Below are 11,872 nucleotides of genomic sequence, written 5' to 3'. Positions count from 1 at the left end.
AATGTCTCAGATGAGTTGAAAATAATATGAAGTCAAGTGCATTGCTTTTTCAGAGGTAAAGAGATATAAATTATTTTTTAACTGAGCGTAGAATTTGACAGGAAATTAGTAATGGACAGTTAACTTAGATCTTGTAAGTGTAAGGCCTTTAATGCCTAGCTATGAAAGTGAAACTTTATTTGGACCCTCATTAGTCTTAATCATGAGGTATAGTTTTAATTGGCAAAGTATGCACTTAAGAGTCAATTTAGCCTTAGCCAGTTTGGCTCAGTGAATAGAGCGTTGGCCTGCGGACCAGAGGGTCCCGGGTTTGATTTCAGTCAAGGTCACGTACCTTGGTTGCAGGCTCCTCCCTGGCTTAGGCCCTGGTGCAGGAGGCAGCCAATTGATGGGTTTGTCTCACATCGATGTTTCTTTCTGTCTCCCCCTTTTCCACACTCCCTAAAAATCAATGGAAAAAATATCCTCAGGTGAGGATTAACCAAAATAAAAAGAGAGAGAGAGAGAGAGAGAGAGAGAGAGAGAGAGAGAGAGAGAGAGAGAGAGAGAGAGAGAGAGAGAGAGAGAGAGAGAGAGAGAGAGAGAGAGAGAGAGAGAGAGAGAGAGAGAGAGAGAGAGTCAATTTAACATTTGCTCTTATAATTTAAAGGCAGTTCCTAGAATGGAAAAATAATTTCATCTTATAGAATTCTTTTAAATTTCTTGTTTTGAATGAAGAGGACATTAATTGGGAGTTTTAGTTACTCCTGTTCGGAAATGTTTCACTATGAAAAAAAGTATTTAAGAAATATGCTGGCAACCATATGTTTTACATGTTGTAAATTTAACATACCTATAAGAAAGAAAACTGGAGAGAAGAAAAGTAGGAGGTTAAATGGGAAAATGGATGAAATCTTAGGAAAATAGCTAAGTTGTTCTCTAATTTCTAGATGAGTAAAAAAGGGGGCTTTATAAAACAAGATATATGTCTGCCTCAGCAAACACTTTTGTGACCTTTGCAAATTACTTGACCTCTCTGAGCTTCTGGGTGTGTTTCTTTTATTTGCAAAATGAGTTCATGTTATAAACCTTTGTGAGCTCCTTTGAAGATTAAATGAGCAGAAATACAGCTACTTAACTGAGCCCTGACATGTAATTATATTTAACCCTAAACATTGGTCTAAGACTGTACCGACTTTATCTTCACAATAACCCCAATTTGTGGCTGAAAAAACTACAACACAGAAATGTTAAGTGTATGATCACGACCATGCCAATAAGTAGCAGCCAGAGGATATGGCAACCAAGACATTTTGACCTTAAGAACCATTACCATTAATTGTATTTCTTGTGTTCTTGTAATTTTCTGGACATAATTTTCATAAAAAGCGATAGATATTGTAATACCATTACAAATTCCCAGAATATTAGAATCCGTAGGTATTTAATGTCTTAGTACAACCTGCTTTAATGTGCAAGAATTTCTTATTTAGCATCTTTAATAGATTGCAATCTAGCTTCAATGTAAATGCTTCCAGAGTCAAGGAATCTTATTAATAGTAAAGCAAACCGTCTCATTGTTAGATAACTCAAAATGTAAGGAATTTCTCTTTATCCTCTGGTAAAATTTTTGTTCTCGCTGGTTTTACCCATTGGGTCTAACTCTGCCCTATGGAGAAATAGTAAATGGACAGCTACTTTTATAGACAAATGTTTAAATGATTAGGCAACAGTTTCTCTTTCTCATACTATGCTAAATACTAGTATTTATTCAACTCCTTTCGACTGAGGGCCTTCTACTCTGAATGCATTCCAGTTCTTTTTAAAAATGTGCTTATTGCCCTAGCTGGTTTGGCTCAGTGGATGGAGTGTTGGCCTGCAGACTGAAGGGTACAGGATTCGATTCTGTTCAAGGGCACATGCCCCAGTTATGGACTCGATCCCCAGTGTGGGGTGTGCAGGAGGCAGCTGATCAATGATTCTCTCTCATCATTGATGTTTATATCTTTCTCTCCCTCTCTCTTCCTCTCTGAAATCAATAAAAATATATATATTTTTAAAATGTGCTTATTGCTTGGCCAGCGTGGCTCAGTTGTTGAGAATCAGTCTACTAGTATAAACCAGGAGGTCACAGTTCAATTCCCGGTCAGGGCACATGTCCAGGTTGCAGGCTGAATTCCCAGTAGGGGGAGTGCAGAAGGGTTTGGATCAGTGATTCTCATCATTAATGGTCCTCCCGCCCTCCCGCCCGAAATCAATAAAAATATATTTAGAAAAAAATGTGCTTATTATAAATTATATACCAAATTTTGTGTGGTTTTGATTTCGTGTAACATTTATGTAAAAAAAAAAAATGGAAAGAAAACCTGTTCACAGATCTGTATACACTTAACTGTTCAGTCATTGTTATGCTGTGCAATTTATGGACTCAACAGAGATATGCTTATACTTCCTACAGTGACTACTAATTAATGTTTATTGAATATTTACTATGCACTATGCCCTTTTGTAAGCTCTTTACATATAACTTAATTAATCACAGTAATCCTGTGAGATTGATGCTTTTTCACTATTCAACAGATGAAGAAAATGAGGCACAGTGTTGTTAAATAACTTACCCCATATTACATGGTTTATACTGAATCTCAGCATCAATTGAGATTTAAACCTAAGCATTCTTAACAACTATAGCAATGTATGTATACAGTATATGTATGTCTAGTTCAGGCTGCTTTAACAAAATACCACAGAATGGGTGCGTTAAAAAAACATAAATTTGTTTCTCAAAGTTCTGGTGGCTGGCAACATCCAGATCAAGATGCTAGCATGATCAGAGTTCTGGTGAAGGTCCTCCTGGTTAGTACATAGAGTCTTCTCACTGTATCCTGACATGACAGGGAGAGACCACCCTCAATTACCTAATTCCCAAAAGACTCACCTCCAAATGCCAGCACATTACAGCTCCAACGTGTAACTTTTGGGGTAACACAAAAATTCTGTCCATAGCAATATGTTACATAGTTCCTTTGTGAGCCTTTCTAATGTCTTACCTACCTTATATATCAGTTTTCTATAATAATTTGTCGTGTAGAAATCAACTTTTGAAGTGACTCATTTGTAATTTGGTAAATTCAGTTACAATAGAAACCTTTCTTGATTAATTTCAGCTAATAACTGACCTTGCCTGTTTCCTGATGTGTAAAATGTGAATTAATACTTATTTTCAGTATTAATATGCATACTAGTACATATACATACATACATATAGTTGTATGTGTATAATTATACTGTTGTATGTGTATAATTATACTGTCATATGTGTAAGTTTGTGCACCTATACACAGGCTAGTAAAATTGTTTACAGGGTTTTTAAGTACCAAAAACAGCGAGGCACAGCAATTACTAAGATTGACTTAGTAGATGTTTAACCCAGAGGAAGGTTTTTAACCTCTCTTTGCCCTGGTTTTCTCTTCTGTAATATGGGTGTAATGTTCCTTTTAGGGTTGTTATGAGGATTAATGGGTTTATAACGCACTTAGATCAGGATTTAACAACTTGTAAACTAATATATTAATTATGAAATAGTATTATATTACACCAATATCTAGCATAGCACCTGTATTTTTTAAGTTAATGAACAATTTATGTTTAAATGTTTCTGAACTAGTAAATTTTTGAGTATAAAATGAAATATGAAATTTGTTCATTAAAATCAGTAAGTCACATCATCTTTTATTGCAGAGGAGAGAAAGAAACCCTGAAGAACAAAGGTTAAGTAACTTGAAGATTATGCAGTTTTCCAGTGATTACCAAGTTACTTGTAACTAAACCAGGTCTGGTACCCTGGTCTTTAGTCTTCTAGCTTTTTTCTCCTTTTCTTCTTCTTTTTTTTAATAAACAAGGGACCTAGAGGGGATAAAGCACAAAATAACTTCCATGTGAAGAATTTTAGTGACATGGTAAAACTATTAGAAGTGTTTCAGCAATAATGGATTACCCAGAATAATTAGTGTTCTACTTAAAGTTTTTTGTGTGTGTTTTTTGTTTTTTCTTAATAGAACCATTATATTCTTTATGATAAGCCATGAACTTGAATTTTTGGTCTTCCTATATCCTGCTACCACCAATGTGATATCAATGAATTATTATCCTTGAAAAATTTTCCATTCTATTGAACATCCTCATAGTAGAAAAAAATGTGAAGGTTTTTTATGTGTATGCTTTGGTTATTACTAATTAATGCAAGCATTATATTTGAAGTATTTTAATTCTACTTACAAAGAATTACTTCATTGGAATTTGTATATTTTAATCTTTATTCTTAAACTAATTAGCTAGTGAGTAGAGAATTTAGTTTAATTGTTGAATAGACATTAAATTGTTTTAATTTAAAAATAATAGTGTTGGAAAAACTTTGTGCAGCAATCTAATTCAACTTCAGTTTTAACAAAATCACTTCTACAGTATCCTGGCAAATGGTCCTGCAACTCTACTTAATATTTCTTGGTTTGAATTTTTATATTACCTGGAAGCATAAGAAAATTCAGCTTAGGTAACTTCAGACTCATCTTTAACCCCATAATTCTTTATTCTTTGAAAATGTTAGCTTCCTATTTTAAGCAGTAATTAGTCCTAGTAAATAATTTTAACATACTTTTTAATTTACAGATTGCCCAAGGACTCCAGACACTCCCAGTAGTGACCCTCGTTGTTCTACTAGCAATAATAGATTGATGGCCTTAAAAAAACAATTGGATATAGAGCTTAAAGTAAAACAAGGTGCAGAGAACATGATACAGATGTATTCAAATGGATCCTCAAAGGTAGGTACAATAAATGTAAGTGCATCCAGTCAATTCACATTATTCCTAGATTCTGAGAGTGTGAATTCACCTACCCAATAAAATTTACCTGTAACCTGGCGAGTACTTATGACACTTCCACAGTCATTTGTGGACATATACACAGGGGCAATAAATTTGAATTATTTGTTGTACATGTTCACAGCTAAGGTTGACTAAGGTGATGTTCCACCTTCTCATGTAATCTCATAAACCAGAGATTTTTCAACTGGTGTGCCTCAAGAATTTTTAAAACATGCAATACCTGACTATTTATTCAGAGGCACTGACCTCTTTTTCCTTAGATTGTCAAATTAAAAAAATGACAACAGGCACCACAACAACATCTCTCTGGTGTGACTGAATCAGAAGTATCTTTTTTTTTTTTATCAGATCATCAAGAAATATATTTTGGTGTGCTACAGAATTTTAATAATTAGTTTGTGTGTGCCATGAGATGAAAAGGGTGAAAATTGCTGATATAAACAAGTACACTGTAAAACAAGTTGGAAACAAATGTTTTTTAAAATAACTTATTTCTGCCTAAACCTATCAAAAAATAGTTTTAGCTATATGAGTAAAAGGTACATAGGAACTCTCCATACTTGCAACTTTTCTGGAACTCTAAAATTATTCTAAAACAAAAAGGTTATTTTAAAACTAGAGGCCGGATGCACGAAATTTGTGCAAGGGGCTCAGCCCTCACAGCCCCAGCTTCGTCTGGAAGGTCGTCCAGAAGGACATCTGGCTGTCTGGTCTAATTAGCATATTATGCTTTTATTATTATAGATATTTAGGCTAAAATGAGTTTTCCATCACTACATACAGGTTTTTAGAAAAGGACAAATTAAAAGAGGACATTCTGGCATGAGTGATTTTTTTGGACTAGACCTGTGGGTTCTTATAAGGCATATATGTTATGGGCATGTAATTCCTAATTGTAGAACAGTGTTGTAGGGAGCAGTTGTCACTACTGTAAATGTGTCCTTTTTCTGAGGTATAGTGTGGAAGAGAAAATGTTATGTTAATAGATATTTCTTAAGTAATTTCAGAATGAAAGTTTAGGCATTTGTTTGTTTAGTTTGTTTTGTTTTTAGTTTAGGGAGAATTTGAAATCGGGGATGGGGGAAATCTTTGTTTGGAGCCGTTTACTTACCCACCCAAATGAAATTTGGGAGGATGGAAAAGAAAGAAATGTGTATATGTTTTAAATAAGATTTTAAAATCTTAGTTATGAAAATGAGATTATATGCAGTATTTCCAAAGAATTTTTAAATTATTTAGAGAAGTATATTTGTTTATATTTGATAGCATGTTATTTCACTCACTTTGAACATTTCTGGAGTCGCAGAGTTGGTTTTTCTGTGTTACTTTTAATATTGACCTCTCGTTTTTATCAGTGTTATTTTGGACTTTTTAAGGCAAATACTGTGTTTTTGGAGCTGTGATTGTAGCATATTATGTGGAGTGTTTTAAAGTAACTCAGTTACCACCCTCTGGAGTAAGGTTTTTTTTCATGTAGGGTTGATGAATTAGATTGAGAGGTTAATGAACCCTTTGAGGTTATAGGAGAAGTACTAGTAAGTGTGTATGTTGGCAGATGGATGAATTAGCAAGCCATAGATTTCACCGTATTCTCAGAGTGGCCCGTGGGCCTCCCTCTCTCTATCCCTACCCCCAGTTGAGCAGGGGTATGGTCATATTAAAATACAAAGGTAACTTATGATAACCACAGGCCCCGAATGAACAGGGCTATGAGCAGCCTGCTAAAGCAAATAGATAATTTTCCAATAGCTTTTGTTTTTAATTAAAGATTCATTTATTTGAGATTGGCTCAAGTGGAGGTCCAGAACATATTAACAGCTTCTACAATTTCTGAGGTATTGCATGCTTTAAAAATTCTGTGGCACACCGATTGAAAATGGCTGGTTTACAGTATAAGAGATTACATAAGAAGGTGAAGTGTCACCTTATTTATCTGTCAGAAGAAATCATTAAAGTGTTGGTATAAGATTTTAAGTATGATTTGGAGTTTAAGAAGGAATTACTGATCTGGGTAAACCTAGTATATACAGGGTAAGGAACTGCAAAACAATGGCTTGTTCTAAGAAATGGAAGTGATTTCATATGGCTATTAACAGGCTCTCAACTTATTTCTTATCCAATATATCTGAGGGTAGGTAGAATGTACTTCTAATAATAGTAACAATCATCAATGAAAGGCCATCCCTTTATGGGAGAACAAATCTAAATCTCCATAAAGGCACATTTTATTTCAGAAAAGTCCTCTAGTTGATTTTAGCGGGACTTTTTTATTTTGTTCTCCACTGGGAGAGCTTTCAGTGAGTGAGGTATAATGAGAGGTGTAGCATAATTGAAAGACAAACCAGATTATAAAGTACTTGGTATAAAATTAAGCATCTGAAATTCTGTCTTAAGAGATATGGGAAGCTGCTGAAAGACTTTTAGCTGAGAAAATACATAATCATATTTAAGGTTTAGGAAGTTTACATCCATCTTCCTCAGACATGAATTTGAGACAGTCAGACAGTCAAGTCTACAGGGAGCAAGTTTAAGTAGGCTTTTGTAGTAGTCCGGGTTAAACATGCTTCATCCTTCTTCTAACAGCAATGAAAGCAAAGAAGGCAGGGTCAAAGCAATTTAGATAGAAAAAATATGTGGTGTCTGAATATGAGGAAGAAGGCAGAGTCAATAATGATTCTTAGATTGGTGTGTAGACTGACTGGTGAATGGTAATTCACGACCGGGAGAAAATTTAGAGACATGGATAATTAATTCACTTTGGCAGTAAATAGACATCTTAGAATTTTGGTTATTGAATTTTGTATGACCAAATTATTGCCCCAATACATGTTATAGCCAGAATTGCTCTTTTGAGAGGTAAGTCAGATATTTTTATACTCCTGCTCAAAACCAAAACCCTCCAAGGACTTTCTAGCATGCTTAGAACAAAATTCCTTACTGTGACTCTGCAAATTCATGCATGATTTACCCCTCACTGCCTTCTGATCTTTTCTTTTAAAACACTGACTCTCTCTCCTTACACTGTAGCTATATTGGCTTCTTTGGATACCTTGAACATACCAAGCATGCTCTTATCTCAGGAACTTTGTATTTACTGTGTTTCTGCCTACATTATCTCTTTTCCCAAGAACTTTCATGGCTTTTTCTCTCTAGCTTCATTACAATCTCTGATGAGATACTATCTCTTTAGCAAGCTCTATACAACTATCCTATGCAAAACAGCAACCTTTCTCTCCTTATTCCTGTCATTGCATTACCACTAGTTAAGGTTATAATTTACACGATCAATTTCTTTTTCATGTTAACAACAGAATGTGATTTCATGACTCTAAGTAGCAACATTGGTTTTCAGAATATCTCTGAGGGCTTAATAGGCATGTTGAAGAAATGTTTTCTCTTTCATATAGGCAGATGACAAACCAAGCTATTTATTAAAATTTGGGATTCTTTCTAGCCTCTATCACATTTTTTAAAAATGCTCCCAAGTCTTTTATACTTATTTCTCATTTGAAAATACTTGACCATCCACCCAGGCCTCCCTCTCCCCAATCTCCCGATCTTCCCATATTCCAATCTTATCTATATTAATAGCCCACAAAACCTTTCTGGATTCCTTTAGCTAAAATTGATCCTATCTGCCCTGGCTGGCTCAGTTGGTTGGAGCCATTGTCTGATACACCAAAAAAAAATTGCAGGTTCAGTTCTCAGTCAGGGCACAAACCTAGGTTACAGATTCTGTCCCATCTGGGGCATGTTTGGGAGGCAACTGGTTGATTGATGTTTCTCTCTCATTGATGTTTCTCTTTCTCTCTCTCTCTGTTTCTCTTTCCTTGTGTCTCCCTCTCCCCTTCCCCCACCCCCACTTCCTCTCTCTCTTTCTCTCTCTCTCTCTCTCTCTCTCTCTCTCTCTTTCTCCTCTTTCTCTTTCAAATCAGTAAGCATATCCTCTGGTGAGGATTAAAAGAAAAAAAATGATTCTGTCTTCGAATTTTTCTTTGGCTACTTTTAACATTCTGATACATATAATTATATCTATTCAGGCAAACTAAGTTTTATAGGTTATATCATAATTGATTAATTATTTAATTAATTATTAAGCTGATTAATTATTTTCACTGGATGTGACCACATTTAACACTTAGAAAGTAAACCATAAATATGTGATGGCAAAATAAAGATAGTGTTGGTTTATTTATTTCTGAAAGCTCTGTGTGTGATGTAGTTTATGATTTGCAAAACAAAAATAGTTTTTTATAAATTGAAAAAATATTGTACATTGGAAATATAACTATCAGGCATTGTAGAGTATTAACATTAGGTAACTACTTTATTAGGTTGAACCACATTAGATTGCTGTTCAAAATCATTCAGATAACAGCATTTTCATATGGTTCAAACTAGTGTATGTAAAAATCTTCCCAAAGTTTTAGCATAAAAGCAAGTATTCCTCTGATACATAAACCAGTTATTGTATTTTGGAACTACATTATCTCCTACCTCAAACATATTAGGTGCTCATTAAAAAATACAGGAATAGCCGAAACCGGTTTGGCTCAGTGGATAGAGCGTCGGCCTGCGGACTGAAAGGTCCCAGGTTCGATTCTGGTTAAGGGCATGTACCTGGGTTGCGGGCACATCCCCAGTAGGAGATGTGCAGGAGGCAGCTGATCGATGTCTCTCTCTCATCGATGTTTCTAACTCTCTATCTCTCTCCCTTCCTCTCTGTATAAAATCAATAAAATATATTTAAAAAAAAAATACAGGAATACCTGAAAGCAGAAAACTGACATGTAGTTACTGTAAATTGCTTGTGACAGGTAATATCCAATGTCAGTTTTAAATGCCTTCATCATACTTTGACATCTGTGCAGATCTTCAGTAATATGTGGGAAAATTCACTTATTTTAAAAATGAAATACAAACGATCTTCCTTGCATGTTGAATTGAAATAGTTAAGAAAAGAGTGTTTTCAAAAAAGTGATAAGGCTACTCTCTTTTCACATACTGATAAAATAATAAAAGTAGATTAGTTTAAAAGTATAGTATTATATAGTTAATATTTATACTTTTATATTAGAACTTTATTAAAATAAGGTAATCATGATTTTTATTGCTCTAAAAGAACATTTTAATGCCATTCATGTGCTAGGTAATATAATGTTAGTTTACCTAATACATACAAAAGCTGTATAGTTTAGAGTGGTATTTCCATTTACATAATTTCTTCAAGAAACCTAAAGCTTGTAGAAGGTAGGTAACTAACCCAAAATTTATAAATATAATAAGATTTGGATATAAGTCTATCTGATTTCAAAACATATTGGCCCTAATAAATTTGGAGCTTCGGAATACTGAGTTTTTTCTCTTACTCTGATCTGGTCTCAAAGAAAAGTTATTTCAAATCTTTAGTTTGTCTGATGTTCCTAATCCTGGCTAGGAGGTGGAATTAAAGAGAAAGATCTTTTCATTTTAAATTTGGAAGGTGAATAGGTGTATTCATAAAAGCATATGTAAATCAGAGACAAACACCAAATTCAAGATAGTATCATTACTGGTAAAGCATAATTAACAAATATTGTGTGTGTGTGTGTGTGTGTGTGTGTGTGTACTTCTTCATGGTATAAATTAATAGGTAAGGGACCTAATAAACTATTTCAGTTTATTTCCTTGGTGTGAAATCTAAATTTATTTAATAAACAAAATCTGACTAGAAGTTTTTTTTCTTAAATGACTATTCTTGGGAGCAAGAAAGAATGGGAGCAAAATTTATGAATTTGCTAATTGTTTTTTCCTCCACTGTGTATCAACCTAGTTTGGTGTTTAATATAATATACTTTAGGTTATTTTCTCCTTTTTTGTATATAATATCAATAGCATCTCTCCCACCACATATGTCTCTCATCCTGCCCTTTATAGTACTAGTATACTGTGTGTGTGTTTGATGTATTGAAATGATGCTAGAACTGGTGCTTGCCTCTTAGCTTCCAGTCTTGAGTCTCCTGGACAATATAGGTTGATTATATGCTATTTTATTTCTAAATTAATGCTAGTTGTATTAGTAGTGATAAAAGTAGAGATGCTGGAAAATTGGCCTTTCTTGTAAAATAAGTGCTTCCTAACTATACTCAATTTTATTTACCATTCCTTTTTTGTGGATTGAAGTCTACGAGATTTTGAGAACTAATGTAACTGTCTAAATAGGAGATAGCATCACTTGTTTTATATGAAACTTCTGAAGAAAATTTCCTGTATTTTCTATGGCTGCTGTAACAAATTACTACAAATTTAATAGCTTAAAACAACGAAAATTTATTATGTTACAACTTTGAAATTGAGAATTTTAAAATGGATCTCACTGAGCTAAAATCAAGGTATTGAAAGAGTTGTGATTTCTTCTGGAGGATAGGGGATAATTCACTTTCTTGGTCTATCCAACTTCTATAGTCTGCCCACATTCCTTGGCTCATGGCCCTCTTCCTCTAGCTTTGAAGCCAACAATAGCAGGTTCAGTTCTTCTCATCTACTTCCTCATCTGCCTTCCTCTTCCACCTTTAAGAATCCTTGTTATTACATTGGGCCCACCTGGATAATCCATGATAATCTTTATATTTTGAGATTGGGTGACTAACATCTAATTCTATCTACTATCTTAATTCCCCTTTTGCCATGTAAGATAACATGCTCACAATATAGATTGATTTCCAAATTTAAAATTTATCTTCTTTATCTGCTCATAAGTTTCCAGGATATGGACTTATATGGGTGGGTTATTATTTTGCCTACCACACTTCTGTCAGTAATATTCAGTGTTACTGTAGCTAAACTGAGGTGTACAGCACAATAATGCCATTTCACTTAATTCAGGACCTTTCTTAAAGTCTTAAGAGATGACAATATTCACTATAATTTCCACCCTAACTTTACTGAAGTCTCATTTTTTGACATTCAAGAGTTTCTTGGGACCTTTCTCATCATAACCAATGTTGACAAATGCTATTTCTTATTCC

At 34.2% G+C, this 11,872-nt stretch overlaps 1 protein-coding gene across 4 annotated transcripts in view; it reads left to right on the top strand.

Annotated features, from left to right (window-relative positions):
- Positions 1–11,872, top strand: part of PKN2 (protein kinase N2) — a 102,303-nt gene that overhangs the window by 19,296 nt on the left and 71,135 nt on the right. For 2 of the 4 annotated variants that reach the window (XM_015562050.1, XM_015562051.1), the window contains exon 3: positions 4,648–4,817. In XM_015562050.1, the coding sequence (XP_015417536.1) occupies positions 4,648–4,817 (170 nt within the window). Of the gene's footprint in view, positions 1–3,720; positions 3,813–4,647; positions 4,818–11,872 lie in introns of all 4 variants that reach the window. The other 2 variants (XM_015562052.1, XM_006760794.2) reach the window with 2 other exon arrangements.

Source organism: Myotis davidii, unplaced genomic scaffold (genome assembly GCF_000327345.1).
Source record: "Myotis davidii unplaced genomic scaffold, ASM32734v1 scaffold156, whole genome shotgun sequence".
Taxonomy (NCBI): Eukaryota; Metazoa; Chordata; class Mammalia; order Chiroptera; family Vespertilionidae; genus Myotis; species Myotis davidii.
This window is presented reverse-complemented; position numbering and strand designations above follow the sequence as displayed.